At 41.7% G+C, this 22,433-nt stretch overlaps 1 protein-coding gene across 1 annotated transcript in view; it reads left to right on the forward strand.

The window, feature by feature from the left end:
• Positions 1–22,433, forward strand: part of ADAM19 (ADAM metallopeptidase domain 19) — a 132,438-nt gene that overhangs the window by 69,903 nt on the left and 40,102 nt on the right. The window contains exons 6-7 of the mRNA XM_069102491.1: positions 10,635–10,827; positions 12,913–12,978. Of these exons, the coding sequence (XP_068958592.1) occupies positions 10,635–10,827; positions 12,913–12,978 (259 nt within the window). The remainder of the gene's footprint in view (positions 1–10,634; positions 10,828–12,912; positions 12,979–22,433) is intronic.

Here is a 22,433-nt window from a genome sequence, read left to right on the forward strand (position 1 = left end):
CACCACCATAACCACCATCACCATCACCATCACCACCACCACCACCATCACCACCACCACCACCACCACCATCACCATCACCACCACCACCATCACCACCATCATCACCACCACCACCATAACCACCATCACCATCACCATCACCACCACCACCATCATCACCACCACCACCACCATCACCACCACCATCACCATCACCATCACCATCACCACCACCACAATCACCACCACCATCACCATCATCATCATTTCTCTGCTGTCCCTGTTCCCAGAATCCTCTTCCTTACCCCTTCCCCAACTCCTCCCCCAACTTTTTTTTTTTTAAGGAATATGGCTCCTCGTCTGTAGATGACCTTTCCAATATGGAACCTTGTCACTCATCAATCTGGTCTGGCTGCTATTCTGTCTGTGTTGGTTTATCTGATCAGCCTGAAACATAGTAAGCACTTAATAAATGCTTGTTGCGTTGCCTTGTCTTGCATATTCTGAAAGAGAAGACAGTCTTCATTTCCTACACTGTGGTCACCACGTGTTTGTTTATAAATAGGACACTGATTGTTTAGGGCTGTCTCCATCCTAATGTTGTTTGGCAAAGCTCCCTAATGGGAATTCAAGCAGTCAGGAAACGAGGTTTGGATGAGGGGCTGGAATGAAACACCCCCCAGATCCCCTCGAGTGACTTGAGCCCATAAACTGGATCAGCATGTTGGCAAACCAAGGCTGTCACAGCCACCTGTGGTTCTCAAATAAATAAGCTACTTCCCCAGAAGAAGGGAAGGTGCAGGTGTGACCTGGTTCTCTTTAGCTGTCCTCTGTCTACTCTGGCAGGAGCTGCCGGAATTTGGCTTGGGCTCCAAAGTCTCTTATAAATCATTCTGGGAGCCTTGACAATGTGTGCAAACCAGCTGAAGCTCCCATATGTTTTCACTTTGCCTTTCCAGCTCAGTGGGGGCCGCCAGTCCTTACCTTCTTCCCTTCCCCCATGTTCTTTTACAGCTCTCATCTCTCCCATCCCCAGGAGCCCAGCAGGCTTCCAGACCAGACACTATCCCTGTGAGGCTGATTTAAGAGCGAGTGGTCCAGGACCAGATGGCTCTAAGCTAGCCCCAGTGGAGGAGCGGGCCTATAGCAGCAGCAGCTCCACAGCCCCCCACACTAACCCACATAACACCACAGTTAGCCCCTGAGTCTTATTAAAGGAGCTCTGTAATGGAAAATCTCCATAGCAATTGCTTTTCCTCTACAAGAAACATGTTCCCTGTGATTTGGGGGGAAATGGGCCTGATTTATACCCTAAGAAATCTTTAGGTCCTATGAAACAAGTGTGGAGGAATTCAGCCTTATTTCTTTTTGGGCCTGTTCTGTGACATGGAGGCTGTTACTAGGCTCCCTTGAGCCCTCCTTTTCCAGGGCTGTTTACAAGGCACAAGGCAGATGAGTTGCAGGTACAGGACCAAGAAGAGGAAGGGTTTGTTCTTTTACAGTGTGGGGGATGGGAAAGGCACTCAAGGAGGCAGTAGATTTGGGTTTGAGGCTCAGCTCTGACCCTAGCCATGTGACCTTGGGCAAATTATTTCACCTTCCTTTAAAAAAAAGAGTGTAATAAGATACTCCATGCCCTGCCTACCTCACAGGTTGTTGGGTTGAAATAGAAAATAGATGGGAAGATGCCACATAAACTGGAAAAGGCTACAAAAATGGAAGGTGCTGTTGTTATCTCTGCTTCTTGGCTCCTGGCCCTGGAAATACTGGCTGGCAGGATTTGGCTTCAAGCCCTGCTTTGCTGGGAGATTTTTATTAATGGTTTACTTGGGTCCCAGATCAGAATGAGTCCATGGTGGGACTGGCTTCCTTAATTGTTGTCCCTAGCTCCGTGGAGCCAGAATCCACATTTCTCACTCCTTTTGGATGGTTCTGGTTTCAGAGAGCAGGCAGAAGAGAGGATGCTGGTCCTCAAAGAGCAGGGAACAGGAATACCTCCCTTTTCTTTCCCTCCTTCCCCTTAGGTCCCCAGGGTGGGTGAGACAAACACTACCCATCAGCCTGGCTCATTTCCTCTTTCCTCTTCTTTGAGCCCTTCCCTCTATGGGCACCATGGCTGTTTCACCTGACTTTGGGAGGGGACAGTAACAACAACAATGAATTGCTATGAGGGTGGGAAATAGTTAAAAGGACAAAACTGGAGCATTTCCCAGGAAAATTATCAGTCCATGATAAGCAGCTCTTTCCTTCTCTTGCCTTTGATATTGTTTCTGTCGATAGCTTTTTTTATATCACCTTTATTTCCAAATATGACCTCCCTTATAACAAAGAACAAAAATGAATAAGAAAAAACGGTTTAGGAAAATCAACCAGTCATGTGCCATACCTAACAGTGTATGCGATATCCCATCCCAATAATCTCCTATCTCTGCAAAGAAGGGAACTAGGACACATTTTCTCAACTTTTCCCTGGGAATAAACTTGGTTCTTATAATTACACAGCATTCACTTTTATTTTTTTCAATAGCTCTCTTTCTGAGAAACATAGTTTTACTAAAGACTGGGAATAGAATCTTCAAAAGGAATGAATTGACTCGAGCCAGGTAACCTGTGGGAGCGGCAATTAGCTCTCGTTGTCAGCAGAAAGATCACCATCTATGACTGCTCCTACCATAGATGGATAATTAATATACTAGATAATGGAGAATGCAGAGAAGTGAGAAGATCATAGATTTTGAGTTGGAATGAACCTTAGAGGCTTTTTAGTCTATTTCCCTGAGATGAGAAAACTGAGGTTAAGTGACTTGTCCAAGGTCACACAGATAGTAAGTAGCAGGTTAAGCTTTGAACTTAGGTCCTCTGTCTTTAAATCCTTCATTCTTTCCTGCTAAACACACAGTTTCCCAATAGCAGGGGTTCTTAATCTTTTTTGTGTGTGTATGTTATGGGTCCTTTGGCAGCCTAGGGAAGCCTGTGGACCACTTCTTAGAATGTTTTTTAAATGAATAAAATTAAGAAGTATCTAGGATTACAAAGGAAACCAATTCTATTGAAATAGTTATAAAACTATTAAAAAAGTTCCTGGACATCAGATTAAAAACCTCTTCTTTATAGGAGATAAATAAGATTTACCCATACCATGCTATTAAACAAGTATTTATTGAGTGCCTACTATGTTCTCCCTTTTGTCTCTTTCTCTATATCTCAAAATACCTTGACATCCCTACCTCTCTCCTTTTTTATCTAGTCTCTAATAATGGGATGGCCCTCCCTCTTGCCAAGGCCAATTCCTCTATATGTGACCTTAATTCCAAGCTCTTCAATTTCCAACAGATTGACCTTTCACAGTTTTACTTCCTCTCTAATCTTCAGCCCCTTCCTATCTCTGATTCTTTCCCTATCATCTTCAAACATGCCTAAGTCTTGTCATATCGAAAAAAGCCAAACCCTTTTTTAGTCCCTACCATGTTCTCAAGTTATCCCCTCTCTTTTCTTTATGAAACCCCTAGGGAAGGTTGTCTTCTCTTTCTACCTTCCCTTCCACTCCTTTCATTCACTCCTCAGCCCTTTGCAATCTGGTTTCCATCCTCATAATAAACTGAAACTGCTCTCTCCAAGGTTTTCAACAATTTCCTTTTGTAAAAAAATTTTTTTTGCCTGTCTTTTTTTTTACATCACTTATATTTCCCACCATATTTTTCCCTTACCTCCTAGAGAGCCATTCTTTATAATAAAGCATGAGAAAAAGGAAGCAAGAAAAAGAAAGTTCAGCAAAATGAAACAATTTATCAAAAAGGTCTATTTTATGCAGTATCCCACACTCATGGTCCCCTGTTTCTACAAAGTAGTGGTGGAGGTTTCTTTTCATATACCTTCTTTGGGGCTAACCTTGATCATTATAATTCTATGATATTCAGTTTTGGTTGTTTTAAGGAATTACTTCTTAACAAATCTGATGGTTTGCTCCCCCCCCCCAGTCCTCTTACTTCTTCACCTCTCTGATGCATTTGACAATGCTGACCACCCTCTCTTCCTAAATTCTCTCTCCCCTGTGGGTTTTTATATATTCTCCCCTGGTTCTCCTTATATCTGTCTGAGAACTCTTTATTAGCCCCCTTTTCTGGTTTATCATCCAAGTTACACTGTCTTAACTGTGAGTGTGCCCCAAGGTTTTGTCGGGGTCCCTCTCCTCCCCTCCCCCATCTCCTCCTCTCTCACTCCACTCCTCCCCCTTTCCCTCTTCTGTTTCTCTGTATACCCACCTCCCCTTTAGCTCATCAGTTCCCATGGGTTTAATTATTATCTCTATCCTGGTCTTACCTGAGCTCCCCAGTGCCACATCATCAACTGCTTATTGGACTTACAGGGTGTCCCAGAGGCTTCTCAAACTCAGCTTGCCCAAAAGATAACCGATGATCTTTCCCCCTTAACCCAACCAACCTTTTATAAAACATCCCTATTTCTGTTGAGGCCTTCTCACTTGTCCTTACATAACAGCACCTTCACCTTCTGTTTCCATATCTTTTTCTTGTCCATGTCTAAAATAGATCCCCTCCGCTCCTACATCTCAGGGAATCCCTTACTTCTTTCAAAACTAGTTCAGACCCCACCTTCTAATGAAGACTCTCTTGATCTCCCCAACTACCAGTGTGCTCATTCTCCCTATATTAGAATGTAACATGTTTAATTTTCTTGTTTTTATTTTGTGTTTGTTCTCCATATACACTTATAGATGTACTTGGTGGCTCACCATATAGAACATAAGAATTTTGAGAATAGGGATTGTTTTATTTTTATTTGTATCCCTAGTACCTGGCACAGTGCTTGACTCATAGTAGGCACTTTATTAAAGTTGATTTTATTGCTTGCAAGACACTATGCTTGGTACTGGGAATAAAGAGAAGAGGCAGACAAGGCAAGGAATAAAGTGCTAAGTGAATAGTATGGAATAGCAGCATCCCAGGGTTTCAGAGAATAGTCAGTAAGGGATGGCTAGAGTGGTTAGGAAACAGTTCCTATCCCCCTTTACCCTGGCCAGCTAGGTGGCACAATAGGCTGAGTGCTGGATTTGGAGTCAGAAAGACCTGCAGTCAAATCCTGCCTTACGTACTTCCTAGCTTTGTGACCCTGGGCAAATCATCTAACCTCTTTGTGCCTCAGTTTCCTTCTTTGTGAAAAAAATGCCTTCTAAAGTTGTTGTGAGGATTTAATAGGAAAAAATAAGATATTATTTGTAAGATACTTAGCAAATCTTGAAGCATTGCATAAATGCTAGCTATTTTTCATTTGCAGCACCTTTATTTATGTTGTATACCATAAATTAATATTATATGTTATACATACACATTATATGTTATACATGTTCACATATATAAATGTTATCTCTAGCATGAGTTATTATTATTCTTATTTTAAAAATGAGAAAATGTTATTCTTAACACAGTGTTATTCCCTAAAAGATGTTATTCTTAGTACAAAGGAATGACTTTCTAATTGTAAAAATTTAGTCACTGTGGGAGATGAGTAAGGTAAAACGGTCCCCTAAAACACAGCAGATGAACAACTGTGTCCTCCTTGTGAGGACGATTATAATAACTCATATATCTATAGTTTGTTAAGGTTAACAAAGCAATCTCCTCCATCAGACCTATGAAGTAGGTGGGCCAAGTATTTTTTTTCTTTTTGGAGAACAATTGGAGTTGAGTGACTTGCCCAAGGTCACACAGCTAGTAAGTGTTAAGCGTCTGAAGCTGGATTTGAACTCACGTTCTCCTGATTCCAGGGTTGGTGCTCTATTCACTGCACCACCTAGCCACCCCTAGGCCAAGTATTTTAAATCTCCATTTCCCAGATAAATCAAGGTACAGAGTGTGTGAGCAATTTGCTCGGGGTCAAACAGCTAATTAGTGGGGTGGCTAGGTGGCACAGTGAATAGAGCCCCGGCCCTGAAGTCAGGACTCCCTGAACTCAAATCTGGCCTCAGACACTTAACATAAAAACTAGCCATGTGACCTTGGGCAAGTCACTTAACCCCAATTGCCCTCCAAAAGAGCAAAAAAAAAAAAGAGAAAAAAACAGCTAATAAGTATCAGAACCAAGATTCAAACTTGTGTCTTTTGCCTTGAGCTCCAGTGCTCCTTGCTCTACAACCATTTGCTTATTGTAGGTGGGTCCATTATGAGTCAGATTGGCTTTTGAAGCTTTTGAGAAGTTAGGGCAGTTAATGGCTCAGTGAGTAGAGTATAAGACCATAGTTCAAATTCAACCTTAAACACTTGTTAGCTGTGTGACCCTAGGTAAATCACTTAACTTCTCTTTGCCCCAGTTTCCTCATCTGTAAAATGGGGATAATAATAGTACCTTCTTCCCAGGGTTGTTGTGAGGATCCAATGTGATAATAATTATAAAACCCCCTAGCCAAAAGCCTGGCATATAGTAAGTCTCATATAAATGTTAGCTATTACTATTAGTAGTATTTTGAGAGAGATATCCTCAGAACCTGGGCTCTGCACATTTAGAGGTTATCTTCCGTTGAAAGTATTTGTAGCATATGATGCCCCCATACCTGGAACACATTCCCCATCACCTCCAATTCTTAAATTCCTTAGTTTCCTTCAAAGCTCAGTTCAAAAGCCATCTCTTACAGGAGGCTTTTTCTGGACCTCCTTTAAATGGGAGGGGCTAAAGCCTTGCCTCCAAAATGACCCTGCGTTTGCTTTCTATGTATTTTCTTAGATGTGTATGCATTATTTCTAATAATAATAATGATGATGATGATGAATTGCTAACATTTATATAGTACTTACTATATGACAAGCACTGTGCTAAGTATTTTACAGTTACTATCTTATTGAATCCTCACACTACCTCTGGTAAGTAGGTGCTATTATTGTCCCCATTTTACAGATGAGGAAACTGAGGCAAAGAGAAGTTAAGTGACCTGCTGAGAGTCACACAGATAGTAAGTGTACAAGACTGGATTTGAATTTAGGTCTTCTTGGTTATGGGTCTGGTGCTCTGTCTGTCCACTGTGCGGCCAATCTGCCCCATAATGATAATTAGCATTTATATAGCTTTAAGGTTTGTGTGCTTTACAACTCGCTTTATCATCACAACAATTCTGTGAAGTGGGTGCTATTCCTATCCTCATTTTACAGATGAGGAAACTGAGGCAGAGTTAAGGGATCTGTCCAAGGTCGCATAGCTAATAAGTAGAATGCAACCTCCTTGGAAAAGAGGGACGGGGATTGTTTTCTATTTGCCTTTGTATCCTTAGTGCCTTGTGCAGCGCCTGGCGTACAGTGGGGGTTTCATAAAATCTTGTTGATTGAAAGAGTGAGTTACGGTAGAGATGGTGAAACAAAGTGACTTTTGCAACTGGTGTTGAAAAAAAAGAGACTCGGTATTATATTTATGCAGTTTCTGGAGAAGCACCTTTCCTCATTCACCAAGATAAGGGGAAAGTGCTCTTTCTCGCCCACTTCCCTATATACACGCAAGGATACACATTGTCCTTTTGTGGCTTCTGTTTCCCTTGAAGACTACCCCTGGTACTGATTTAAGATGAGATTATCTTCATGACCCAAGGATGGGGTTAAAGGATGTCCGGTGCATGTTGCTCCATACCCTAAGGGCTAACCCTGGTTTTGTTGCTTATTTAGTCCTTGATGATGACTCCTCTGTGCAGACCCTTGAGAGAGCCCTCTGCAGGACTGACTGGACCTCAGCTGCAGGGAGATGCCCTCAGTCATGCAGAGATTAAATGTGAATAGTCTCACTAGCTCCCATGCACGTGGTTTCTGTGGCCCCATTTGGATTCATTCCGTTGGATTTCATTTTCAGAGAACACTTAATGATGAAAGATGGTGTGCGAGGTCTCCCGCCTGCCTGGAGGCCTGGCTTCTCTCTCTCTCTCCCAATCTTTGTCTGCCAGCACTAATATTTAGCAAATTAGATCAACTGAATCTCCTAATAGAATAAACAACTGGTTTGTGTGCAAAGGGGAAGGATAGCTGAACTGCATAGGTACCAGCAGCAGGGAAGAGCCCTAGAAGGAAGATTCTGAAGAATTCCCCCAAGGTCAAAGCCACTGTTAGAGGGCAAATCCCAGGTCCTATCCATGGTATTTCTGTAATAACAAGCATGTCTAGAAAGGGAGCTGTTGGGATTTCTGGGAGGGGACTCCAGGCAGCAGTGGAAGAGAAGTTCTAGAGGGTGTATGTCATAATAATCATGGGAGGTTCCAATTTCTAATAGTGCTTTACAATTATTTTTATTATTGTCCAGTCATTTGAGTCATGTCCAACTCATTGTGACCCCATTTGGGGTTTTCTTGGCAACCGGTAGAGTGGTTTGTCATTTTCTTCTCCAGCTCATTTTACAGATGAGGAAACTTAGGCAAACAGTATAAAGTGACTTGCCCAGGGCCACACAGCTAGTAAATGTCTGAGGCTATATTTTAATTCAGGAAGATGAATCTCCCTGATCCAGGCCTGACATTCTATCTACAGTGCCGCCTAGCTGCCCCATTCTTAACAAAAAGATCAGTAATAGAACAAATAATAATGTTCATTACCATGGCATCTTTAACTTTACAAAGAATTGTCCTCACAGTAAACCTTTGAAGTAGAGTGTAAGTATTGTTTCCTACCTCCATTTTGCCACTGAGGCTGAGGTCTGAATAACTCAATAACATTTCCTTGCTATACATATTGTTTTTCTCACAATATCCTTGTGAGACAAGTAGTTCAAATCTTATTATCCTCATTTTTCAGATGAGGAAATGGAGACCCAGAGGGGTAAAGTGCTGTGACCCAGGTCATTCATCTAATAAATGTCATAGTCAGGACTCAAGCCTACATCTTCTGATTCCCAAAAATGTGGTGTTCTTTCTGTCCTGCTACATTAGAGAACTGGGAGTGGGTAGGTATGGAGAATTCAGCAACGTCCATAATTGCAGACTTAACAAATTCCCAGGGATGCTGGGAGTTGGGAGAGCTTCTTGGAACAGCAGATGTTACTGCCTACCTTGGTGGTATGGTAGATAGAGCACTGGACAGGTAATCAGTTAAATCTGAGTTCAAATGTCACCTTAGACACTTAACTGTGCAACCCCTATTTGTGTGTGAACCCCTATTTACCTTAGTTCCTCATCTGTAAAAAAATTAGGGACAAACTAGAGAACGACATGACAAATCATTCAATTATCTTTACCAGAAAAAACAGGAGTTCATCAGGTCATGTAGAGTCAGACACAACTGAACACCACCACCACCAACCATGCCAGCATCCTCATCAACAACAAGCTCTCTCATTTCTCTTCCTATTCTCCCATCTCTGGGAAAGGTGTTTACTACAGACCATGACTGGCCCTCAGACAGATGGTGCAGTAGTAAGTCAGTCTTGGTGCCTTCAGCATCCCCCTTATCCACCCTTTTCTCTTCTATTCCCCATTTACCAGACACCTGATGCCATTATCCCCATAGTGTCCCCACCCTCTTCTACTATCACAACCTATTTGAGAAGAATCTGCTAAATTCATTCTGATTAAGGAATGAATGACTGATAGGGCTTAATGTGTGATCTTTCAGTTCCATTCCACACCAAAGTCTATGATAAGTTTTCTTACCCATTGTAAATGTTTATCTAATCTTTCTGCTGACATGTATTGGTCATGACTCCCCCTTTCCTCTCTTCTCTCTTCACCCCATATCAGTTTGCCCTAGATGCATCAATGGTTATTTGCTCAGGCCCCTGTAGGGTGGTTCTGCATTTCCAGTTTTCCAGGCAGCTAAGGGAAATTGAGGTACAGGAACTGGCAAGAATTGATTTGTTGCCCCAGCACTATTTTGACAGCAGGACTGGGAAGATTACTCAGACAACAGGATGCTCACATCAGTTCCGCTCCCTCTGTTCTTTCCTGATTTTTGGGTCTCCAGCCTGAGAAAACACTACGGGGTTAATGATATAACCTTGGCTTTTGCCCTTCAACTAGGAAAGAGGAGTCCTGGGCTTTTGCTGTTATTGCTGCAGCAGGTTGGGTGAGGCAGACCTGGCTACCTGCCCATAATAATGATTTGGTTCCCTGGCACCAGAATGAAATTAGCCTGGGACAAGATCTGGGAAGAGTTGCTGGCTCGGCACTGCTGACCTCTAAAAGTCTGATGACTAGTCCTCTTTGGGAAGGCTGGGACTTCCCAAAGCCCTAGCTACTCTGCAGGTCACCTATGGAGTAAAGGAAGTTCTATATTTATTGATCTGGATAAGCACTTTTGTATGATGTCTCTCATTTGCTTCTCAGAGCAGTCCTGTGAGTTTGGAGGGGATAGGGATTATCATTCCCATTTTTTCAGATGGGAAAACTGAGGCACAGAAAGGCTAAGCAATGTCCAAGGTTGTACAAGGTGTTAATGGCAGAGTTGGAACCAGAAACCAGCTCTCCTGCTTGCTAGTCCAGTGGTATCTTTTCCTGATTCCATGCTAATTATTTACAGTGTCAAAGATGTGAGCCAAGATATGCCTCAGTTTACTCATCTTCACAGGTTGTCATATGCCCCTTTGGCATTTGGGAGGCTCTTTAGATTCTTTGATGGGCTGCTGATATGGTATTAATAATTTTAGACTGAGGTTCTGCTGACTTCTCCTTTCAACAGAGGCCTGATTGTGGTGAGCAGCAACCTTAGTTATCTCATCGAACCCACTGCAGATGAACAGGGCCAGCATCTTGTTTACAGATCAGAGCATCTCAAGTTGCCTGCTGGGAGTTGTGGTTATGAGCATTCCCAACTCAATGCCACGGACTGGGTTCTGCAGTTCGCAAATCAAGACAAGAAGCATCAACGCAGGGTGAGTTCTCCACAGTGAAATTCGGGGTGTTACTCTTTAGAATGGAAATGTGCCTTGGCCTGCCTTAGGATCCTTACCTTAGAGTAGGTGGCCTTCCAGATACCAGCTAGAAAAGGAGGTGAGAAGAAATGGAAACAGAGAAGGAGGGAATACCTGTAATGTCCTTTCTCTCTTTTCCCTCTCTGAAACTCCAACTTGATTTATTGTACAGATAGAAATGTCTTATTCACCAAATGGGGGATTGAGGTGTTTGTTGATGGCTAAGCATGTTTAGATAGCCTTTCACAAGCATGTGGCCAATTATACTTCCTGCCTTAAATTGCAACATCTGTCTCAGGTTATAAATTCCCAGAGAGACTAAATCTGCCTTGCTTGCAATGTTGGACTATGCACATAATCATTGGAATACATACTTTTGGTGGTGGCAATTATCATAAAACTGGAAGTGAATGAATCTTTGAGGCCTTGTGGAGAAAGCTGAGTCTCAGAGAGGTTAGTTAAATGACTTCCCCATGGTCACATAGCTAGTATCAGAAGCAGGATTTGAATCCAGATCTTTATGGCTCCTAGTTCAGCACTTTGAACACTTGGGATCCAATTGCAACTTAAGGGGAATCCACAGCCTCTTCCATACTTCACAGCTGAGCTCTGTAGGCTTCATATGCTTACCAGACCTGCTGTGTGAATTCTGCCTCTTTCCTGTGATGCAACCCTTAAAAGAAAATAGTTTACATGTCCACAAGTTCCCCTTTCCCACTAGGGAATGCCTAAGGGCAACAGTACTAACAACTGGGTGGCAATTAGAGGTCTCAGAGGGAAAGGAGTTGGGAACCAAGAGCGTAAACAAGAAATTCTAGAGTCAGGAAAAAATTTGTGGGGTAACCAGGGGGCTAAATGGAGACAGAAACAGGAACTTGAAGCAAAGATCCAGATTTAGGACATGGGCATGGAGTCAGGAAGAACATGCTCTAAAAGGAGACATCGGTTGCATGGCTATCTGCGTCCTCCATGTTTCAGACATTACCCTTTTGGGGCAGTGATTGCTTTCCTGGATCCCTCCTCATCCCACAAGATCAGTGTTACTGTGGTTTTAACCTCTCTGGACCTCAGTTCCTTCATTTCCAAATAGAACAGATAATCTCTTGAGATCCTATGCACCCCCAGGAATTCTGATTCTGACCTTGAGAACATGATCAGCTGAAGAGACATATTGAGGTGGCCCTCAGACCCCTAGGGCAGCCTCACTGTGACCTCCAGTGAAAGTTAACCTTGCCTGACAGATGCAGAAGGTCCCTAGGTGGAAAGCTCCCAAGAATAGGAGCAGAGAACTATGGAATTAGAATGAAAAGGAACTTTAGAAGTTAAACATCTTTATTTTCCAAGATTAGGACCCGAGGCCCAGGGAAGTTAGATGGCTGCTTAATGTCACACATTTAAGTAGCTAAGATTGGAACCAAACACTCTTTTCATCTATTTGTGTGGAGTCCAGATTGCAAAGGTGCTGTTTTCTCCTTGGTGCTACTTATTTAATCGTGGTATGTTGGTGACAGTGGGGTTCATTCAGAGCTCATGCTTGTTCCTCTCTTTACCGTCTTATCTGATCAGAGAAATTAAGTCACTTCTTATATTCTCTCTGTCTCCGTCTCACTCATTTTTAAAGAAGGGGCATTTGAAGATGGGGAAAAATTTGTAAGTTGTATTTACTTTACTTTTAACACTCTTCCACTCAAGGGGAGTAGGCAGCCATAGTTCGGTGCCATGAACACTGCCTTTCCAGTCAGTGCTCTGCTACCCTGTGTGACCTCAGAGAAGACACTTAACCTCTCCAGACTTCCATGCCTTCATCTGTAAAATGAAGTGTTTGACTAGATGTTCTCAAAGGCTTCTTCCACCCCTAAATCTTATGGTCTCATTCATATCTGTGCCAATGTCTCAGAGCATTCCCCAACGGTAACCAAGGGGAAGGAGGAGATGGTAAGACACAACTACAGTGAGCACAGAGGCCTCAGACTCCATTGCCAAGCACTTCTTTTGAAATGATGCTAAGTTCTACCAAGACTCTAACCCATTTTCTGCCCTCTTTAGGTCAGGAGGGAAGATTTACAATCTATGAAGTATGTGGAGCTCTACCTGGTAGCAGATTATGCAGAGGTAAGAAGGAAAGGGACTCTGCTAATAATTTCTAGGTTGAATCTTTCCCATTGCTGCTAAACATAGGGAATAAAGTGGCTTTAACTTTTGTTTCTTTCATTGAGCATTCAAATCTTTTCTTCTAAGGGGTTTTTAAAAATCTTTTCCATCTAGAATATGGTGAAAAAAAATGAAGGAAAGTCTATAAATCTGTCTGTAGGTACACATAATAACTAGTCAATTATCCCAGATAGTACAGGCATAAAGAGTCTATCTTTATTTGAATTATCATAATAATTTCTAGTTTTATACAATGACACAACAAATTAAGAACTATTACCACTCTATGGTCAACTTCATATTAGAGTAGAATTGGATAAGAAGTGAGTATGTCTTGATCCCTCCTCTATAGGAGTTTAATTCCTGAAAAACTCCAGAGATCTCATTACTCTCACCATTATTGATGGAAATGGAACCTAAGGAAGGAATCCTCAATTTTCTCAGTTCCATTGACCTTCTCCATTCTCTTTAGCCATAAAAGGCCATAGTAAAATCTAGACCTCAATATCTTATAATTTCACCACCTACAAGATCTGAAATTTTGAAATTACATCATGTGGACTCAAGGTCCTACCCTTCTTTTTCACTTTTTCATGTTCAGGAAGCCTGTTCTTTAACTTAGTTGTAATTTCTATTTCTTTGAACTGTCTCTACTCTTCCAGTCCATTTCTCCTGCTCTGACTTTAATTGGCTTCATTCCCAGCCTTGATCCCATGATCTAATGCTTTTGTTAAAAATTATTCTTAATATTCTTTAAAAAAATTTTGAGTTCCCAATTCTCTCCCTCCCTCTGGTTCCCTCACCACCCACTGAGAAGACAAGCAATATGGTATCAATTATATATGTGACATCATGCAAAAGATATTTCCATATTAGCCATACTCCAAAAGAAAAAAAGAAAGTGAAAAGATTCTACTTCAGTTTGCACTCAGAGTTCATCAGTTCTCTCTCTGGAGGTAGTTAGCATTTTTTAAAATCATAAATCCTTTGGAGTTGTCTTGGATCATTGTATTGCTGAGAATTGCTAAATCATTCATAGTTGATCATCATAAAGTATTGCTATTACTATATACAATATTTTCCTGGTTCTGCTTACTTCACTTTGCATCAGTTCATATAAGTCTCCCCAGGTTTTTCTGAAACCATTCTGCTTGTCATTTCTTATAACACAATTGTATTTCATCACAATAATGTACCACAATTTGTTGAGTCTATCTTCTACTTTAATGTGTTACTAGCTACTATCCTAGAATCCCTTGCTTCCCTGACCTTCCTTATTCCTGGATAACTTTCATCATACCATTTTTCTTCTGCTCCAGAACTGAATCTCTCGAGGGAATGAAATACACACTAAATAGGGTATCTCACCCTCCAGGAGAGAAGGGGGGAAGGGGATGAGAGGGGGGATGATGGAAGGGAGGGCAGGCTGGGGGGGGGAGGGAAGTTGGAAGCACCCACTTTTGAAAAGGGACAGGATCAAATTAGAGAATAGAACAAGTGAGAGGTGGGATAGGAGGGAGGGAAATATAGTCAGTATTTTACAATATATCTACTATGTTATTGTTTTGCATTAGCCACACATGCACAATCTATACTGAACTGCTTATCTTCCCAGTAAGGGTGGGTGACAAGGCAGGAAGGGAATGAATCTAGAATTCAAAGTTTTAAAATTAAATACTCAAATATATATATATATATATATATACATATATATATACACACACATATATATATATATATATACTATTATTAATACTATTTTACATGTAATTGGGAAATAAGATATACAGGCACTGGGGCCTAGAGATCCACTGGAAAAGTCAAAAGGGGTATGGGAGAAAATATGGGAGAGAGTAGATTGGAGGAGGGGATATCTTGTGGGACTGCGATTTTGGGGGGGTGGATGGGGAAAAACGGGGAGAAAATTTGTAACTCAAAATCTGGAGGAAATGAATGATATAAATCAGAAGTTAATAAAGCATTAAAAAAAAGAACTGAATCTTTCTGGAGACAGTCACAAAATTTAGCAGATCTCATGGCATACGACCTTGGCCTGGCCCTTGCTTCTGCTTATTGACATTCTTTTTACTCTATTATTTTCCATTCTCTATCTTATACTCTGTTGTGATTATTACATATCATTTTTCCTCTCTTGCCTCCTTATTTCAAGCACATGATCTAATCTCCTGCTTCACTGAGAAAGCTGAGACCATCCAAGGGAGAGATGTTTTGGCTCCTTTCCAGGACTCCTCAGACCTCTCAGCATTATCACCCATTCCCCCACCTTCCCTTTATCCACACAAGAGAAGGCATACATATTACTATAGAACTAATATCTGAACCTGTACTTGTGATCCTATTCCCTCCTGCCTCTTCCAAGACCTTGCTCTGACATCCCCTCTTTCTCAGGCATCTTTAGTCTTTCTCTCGACATCATTCCTGCTCTACCAATAAACATGGGCCCCAATCTTTAAAAGTACTTCCTTTGACCCTTCAATTTAGCTACTGTTTGATTTCTTTTCTTCCAATCACTGTTAATCTTCTTTAATAAGTTGCCTCCTTTCCTTACTACCCACTCTCTTTTCAACCCTTTGTAAGGACTTCTGCCTCCATCAACCTTTTTTCAAAGGTCATCAGTGACCTGTTAATCCCCAAATTTAGTGACCATTTTGGGATCAGAATCATGTATATTTAGAAATGGGAGGGAGCATAGAGGTCTTTGAGTTCTATCTCCTCATTTTACAGAGGAGGAAACTGAGGCACAGAAAAGTTTGGGGACTTACCCAAGACCGTGTTGTAATAAGTGCCTGAAGAGGAATTCAGACCCAGATCTTCATGACTCCAGGTCCTGAACTCTATCTCCCATGTCATGCTCCCTTATTCCCCTTGATCTCTCTCCAGCCTTTGACGTAATATTGACCACCCTGTCCGATTGGATCTTCACTCTTCTCTCTACTTCAGAGAAGCCATTCTCTCCTGGTTCTCCTCCTATTTCATTAGAAATCCTCTGTTTCCATTGGCTCTTCATCCTCTTCCTGACCCATTAATATAGGTGTTCCTCAAGTATTTGCCTTTGGCCTTCTCTTTTTTCTCTCTTGGCAGTTTTATTCACCCTTACCTGCCACTTCCATACAGATGGCTACCAAGCTGTATTTCAAGACCCGACTTAGCTACAGATGGGCATCTCCACATGTCCATGGGACATATCCACCTAAGTGTCACAAGAACACCACAGACACGAGGGTGCTTATTTTATTTCCCTTGTTCCTCTTTCTAACTTCATTATTTGGTGAATAGTGGTATGTATAGTATATAATGGTAAAGCTGAATAGCTTTTGAGTCTGTCCCTTCTTCACTATTCCAATGCTATGACCCTGGCTTTTTATCACCTGTCTGGACTGTTGCAGTGACCCCCTGACAGATTTTTCTGACACTTCTCTCACACCTTTTTTCACACTGATGCCAGAATAATCTTTCTTGTCCATTGGTCTGATTATATTGTTCCTTTGCTCAAAAATTTTCAGGAACTCCCAGTTGCCTCTTGTGTAAAGTTCATCCTCCTTAGCCTGGTTGTCACCCTATTTTCTAGGCTTTGTGTCCTTAAAATCACTTAACCTGTATGGGTTTTCTCATTTGTAAAATGAAGAGTAATATCTATTACTTAGTATTGCTTAAAAATTTCCAAAACAAATAGTATCATTTTATTCTCACAGCAAGTCTTGGAGGCAAATGTTATTATCACCCTCATTTTACAAATTTATAACCACCCTCAGGTTACGTAGCCAATGAGTGTTTGAGAGTGCAATTGAACTCAGATCTTTCTGAGTGTAGGTCCAACACTCTATCCTCTGTGCCACCTAGCTGCCTAAAAGGAAGGGGTTGGGCTCAGTGATCTCTAATGTCCCTTCCAGTTTGAAATACTATGATTCTTTGAATCATAGTCCTCCTTCTGCCTCTTACTCTGATCAATCCCTATTTATCCTTTAAGGACCATTTCAAATGCCACCCCCTCCATGAAGTCTTCCCTGATTCCTCCTCTCCTTCACTATTTCCCATTCCTCATGGGGAAAAACTTTACTTCTTAGCTCTCAAATGGCACTTTGTTTCACAATTCTGATGTCTTTATTAAATGATATTGTGTTGCTATTTTGTATCCTTTATAGATTCTAAGCTCCATAAGGGCAGAAATGTATATGTATCTTAAATAAACTTTGTATTTTCCCCAGTTCCCCAACCACAGCGTTTTATACACAGTATGTCTTTAATAAAGTTTTGTTGAATTGAAGACAAATTATAATGAAGTAACTCTGTAGTACTATATACCAAACAAAGAATCTAGCCAATAAGAAGAAGCCTGACATCTTCAAGCTCAACCTTGCCAAGAGTCATATTTTGGCAGACCCTCTATTTTCAATTTATATTGAAATTTGAAACAATTTGATACTGGCTTTTTTTCTCCCTCCTCCTGCTCTGCCTGTCCTTTTAAAAATGTTTTATTGATGCGTTTTCTTTTTTAGATCATTGTCATTTCCCCATAATTCCCCAATAGAACACTTCCTTTTAATAATTATCTACCCATTAGTCACGTCTGAAATTATATGTCTCATTCTCTGTTGCCCACTGCCTTTCTTCTGAGAAACATGCTTCATCCTCCGTTCTCTAAAGTCCTAGTTGGTTACTGTTTTGGTAGGGATTTCTCTAACTCCTAATTTTTCCTCTAATAAGGTTTAGATTATAAAAACAGTACTATTATTTTTTTTTAAAGCAATCGGGATTAAGTAACTTGCGCATGGTTATATGGCCAGTTATTGTTGTGTGGGTGCCAAATATCTGAGGCTGGAACTGATCCCGGGTCTCCTGACTCTGGGGCTGGCGCACTTACTCACTGCTCCACCTGGCCACCCCAAAACAGTATTGTTATGCCTTAAAAGAAAATAACTCCCCAAATAACAGAATATTATAGCCCTGCTTAGTTTCCATAGACACTGGATTTTATGAAGGACTTTTCATTTAACCTGGTATATGGTTCCTCTGGTTGCAGAAATGTTGACTTGAAGAAATGAGATGACTGCCCAGTCTTCTGGTCTCTTTCTTTGCTGATCTGGTCTAGTTTGCATCCTGGGTACCTGGAAGGGGCGAGAGGGAGGGAGATATTTTGATTTTATTCCTAACCTGGGGGTAGGTCAGGAGCAGTAGCAAGGGGCAGTAGCGTTCGAGTTTTGCTTCAGCTGAGAAATGTGTCAGATAACACCATCTTAGCTCTTGGCTCCTTCCTTTTCAGAAGCTTAGAATCCTCACAGGGCAGCTAGGTGGTACAATGGATAGAGTTTGGAGTCTGGAGTCAGGAAGATTCATCTCCCTGAGTTCAGATCTGGCCTCAGACACTTACTAGTTGTGTGACCCTGGGCGACTCACTTCACCCTGTTTGCCTTAGCCTCCTCATCTATAAAATGAGTTGTAGAAGGAAATGGCAAAATACTTCAGTATCTTTAGAGAAAACCCCAAACAGGATCATAAAGAGTTGGACACAACTGATCAACAACAAGAATCCCCACAGTGCTCTGGGCCCAGTCTTGCTTTCTCAGCAGTGGCCATTCCTTCAGCAGCATAGAAGCCTCTAAGGCTTTTGGGGTGTGTTTCTTCCTCCTTGGCCACACTTCAGGAGACTATCTTTTGATACTACTTTCTCTGGTGCAAAAATTGTTAGTTATGGCTCTGCAGCATCATTCCAGACACTAAATCAGCCCTGGAAATAGCAACCCTAGGATTTCTGTGAGCAACTTCAGACCATGCAGCTCCATATCCGATTTAACTATCCCCAGGGGAGAGCCCTCCAACACCAGCAATGACATCATTCTTAAGAATCAAGCTCCCAGCATGGAAATGATTCCATGCAGCAACATTTGATAGGAGGGTATTCACATTTCTCTGGGCCCTACCCAACCCTTCGTTCCCTTTGGCAGCTCTGAATGATTCATGGAAAGGGGGGTGTCAAAGGCTAAGCTTTTCTTCTTTCTTTTTAAACTGAGATTCTTGAGCTAGGTATCTTCAGCCACATTTGATTTTTCTCATCTTCCCCTGGCAGAATTATATTTCTGATTAATTAATTACTTAGCCTTGAGGAAAGGAGAAGGACAAAGGAAGGTCTGCCTCATTCATGATTAACAACCTGGTACTGAAACCAAACAGGGTCCTTAGGGTTGTGAATTGAGTATGATATACTGCCTCAGGAGAGACAGTCCTTAGGGAAAATCTGGTGACTCATTCCTTCTCTCTTCCTTTGTCTCCTCAGTGATATGACTTAGGGTTTCCCATCCCACCATTCTTCAGGGGAGAAAGAGAGAAACAGAGAGAGAGACAGAGACAGACAGAGGGAGAGAGACAGAGAGAGAGAAAGACAAACAGAGACAGACACAGATAGAGAGAGAAAGGCATTGTCAGGGAATTGACATAGTCATCAAAGATTATTTGTTCAAAGATATGGTAAACATCAATCAATAAATGCCTACTGTGTGCCAGATACGATACAAAGTGCTGGGGATTCAAAGAAAAATATGAAAGAATTCTTCCTCACAAGAAGCTTACCTTCTATCAGGGGAAACTAGATAGAGAGATAGATGGACAGATAGAGACATCAATATCTATATCTATATAAGTATATAAAGAGATATCTACATAGGTATACATGTGTGTGCATGCATGCATGCAAGACACATGTATGCACATATATACATAAATATACATGCATACTGAATAAATGCACAATAAATACAAGATAATTGCATACAAGGTAGTGTGGTTAGGAAGGTCAAGAAAGGATGTTCGTAGAAGATGGTTCCTGAGCTTCATTTGGAAGGCGATGAAGGACCTGTGGAGCCTGAGGTGAGAAGGGATGGGGTGGGGAGAAATGCCCAGAGCAAAGGCCTGAGAATGGATCTAGCCTAGAGTGATGGCAGGACACGGAAATGCCCTGAGCTGTCTCCCTCCAATGCTGCCCTTGCTATAGTACTCTCTGTGCCAGGATTGCACAGTGGAGAGTCAGAAGTGTGAGTGAGCAGGTACCAGGCATACAGGGACAGTAAAGAAACTGCTCCTACTCTCGAGGACGTATAGTCTTCTGTAGATAAAGAGATGAGATTCTTTTCTATTGTTACTCAACAATAACACTGTTTTTGAAGAGGCTGACCTGGAATAGAGTCCCCCTCATATTCAGTTCCATACCATAATTGTTGGTGTTGTTGAGTTGTTTGCAATTCTGTCCGACTCTTCATGACCCCATTTGGGGTTTTCTTGACAAAGATACTGGAGTGGTTTGCCATTTCCTTCTCCATCTCATTTGACAGATGAGGAAACTGAGGCAAACAAGGTTAAATGACTTGCCCAGGGTCACATAGCTAATAAGTGTTTGAGGTCAGATTTGAACTCAGGTCTTCCTGTCCCGGCTGGTGCTCTACCCACTACACTACCTGGGGCAGCTAGGTGGTGCAGTGGATAGAGCACCAGGCCTGAAGTTAGGAAGACCTCTGTTCAAATCTGGCTCTGGGCACTAGCTATGTGATCCTGGGCAAGTCACTTAACCTGTTTGCCTCAGTTTCCTCCTCTGTAAAATGAACTGGAGAAGAAAAATGATAAACCACTCTAGTATCTTTGCAAAAAACAAAACAAAACAAACAGCCCCAAATGAAGTCCCTAAGAGTCAGACACAACCGAAATGATTCAACAACAACAAAAAACTGTTAGGGACCTATAGTTTCATTTTTCTAAGCACCTCCTTCTACCAATTCATGCAGTTCCCTACAACTCACACTCCTCTTAGGGAGTTGTCTGGGGCACCAAGATGTTATGTGACTTGTCCAGGGTCATGCAACTGCACAGCAAATAGAAAAGTGCCCTTGAAAACATGATGATCTAAGTATAAATCCCATCTTGGATGTACATTGGCTACGTGACCCTGAGCAAGTCACTTAAAGTCTCAGTGTCCTAGGCAACTCATTAGAGTCATCTTTAAAGATGTCTTAATGAGAGACAGAGAGAGAGAGAAAGAGACAGACAGAGACAGAGAGAGTGAGAGAGACACACACACACACACAGAGGGGAGGGGGGAGAGCTCTCCTGAATTGGCAAAGGGATTCTCCTTACCTGGGAGTTCCCTATGCCAATGAAATCATCAGTCTACTCTTTTTCCTTATTTCATTCATGTTAGTTTCCATTGTTCACAATGTCTGGCACATAGTGGGAACTTAATAAATCCTTTCTGATTGATTATTGAAGCCCTGGGATTCTTGTAGATCTTTGAGAGGTGAGCTAAAGTTGGAAGTCCCCTTCTAGCCTATCATTTTACTAATCCTTTTGATGCCTTCTGTTCATAATGTTTATCTCTTGGGATAGATGTTTATTGGGGAAATGAAGAAGAAGAAGGAATAGGGGGAGGGGATATTGTGTTTTGGGTTGGAACAACCGATGTAGTCCTTCTCACACAGAAATCAAGTCCTAAGGATTGCTTACTAAGCTGCTCTCATTACTTGAGAAAATAAGGCTGAATGGGAGAAAATCCCACCTGCCAAGGCACAAAGTACTTGATGACACTAGCTCAAGGGGAATATTCTTCTCTGAGATTTCATAGACCTTGTCTGTGTCTCTCATCTGGCACTATGTAGAATCACAGGATTTCAAGGCTGGAAGGGATCAGAGAGGCCCTTTATCCCAAACCTTACCTGACTGAATACCTTGTCTACAATCTGCCCAACAAATAGTAATACGCTTTCTGCTTGAACATCTCTTTTGGGGCTCCCACTCACTTTAGGCAGCCTATGCCCTGCCTCCCTAGACAACCCATTCCGTTTTGAGATAGCTCTAATTGTAACAAAATGACTTCCTTCAATAAACTTAAATTTATGCCTGCACCTTCCCCCTATTGCTGCTCATCATATCTGTCACTCAGAGCAAGTGCCCCTTCCATGTGCTAATGCTTCAAATACTTCAGTCCAATTCAACAAACATTTAGTAAAATACCAACTGTGTGCAAGACTCCATGTTTAGTGTGGAGAATAAGAAGACAAAAATGAAAAAGAACCATAGCTTCCTTCAAGGAGACCACATTCTACTGCAGCACAGCTATCATTTCCCCATCTGATCCTTGCCCCCTAGTCTTCTTTTGCCAAAATGTCCTCAGTCCTTTAAACCAAATCTAACCATAATTCCCTTTTGGAGAATGAAGTGATCATTAAGAGAAACCAAGAAGTTATTAGCTGTTTTGCTTTTGGGAGAGAGACAGAGACAAAGAGAGAAACAGAGGCAGACAGACAGACAAACAGAGATGGAGGGAGAGAGAGAGAAACAGAGAGACAGAGAGAGACAGAGAGAGAGAGAGAGAGAGAGAGAGAGAGAGAGAGAGAGAGAGAGAGAGAGAGAGAGAG

The sequence above is a fragment of the Petaurus breviceps genome, unplaced genomic scaffold, assembly GCF_028583685.1.
Source record: "Petaurus breviceps papuanus isolate PSGF00001 unplaced genomic scaffold, PetGlider_PUasm1.0 551, whole genome shotgun sequence".
NCBI classification, from domain to species: Eukaryota; Metazoa; Chordata; class Mammalia; order Diprotodontia; family Petauridae; genus Petaurus; species Petaurus breviceps.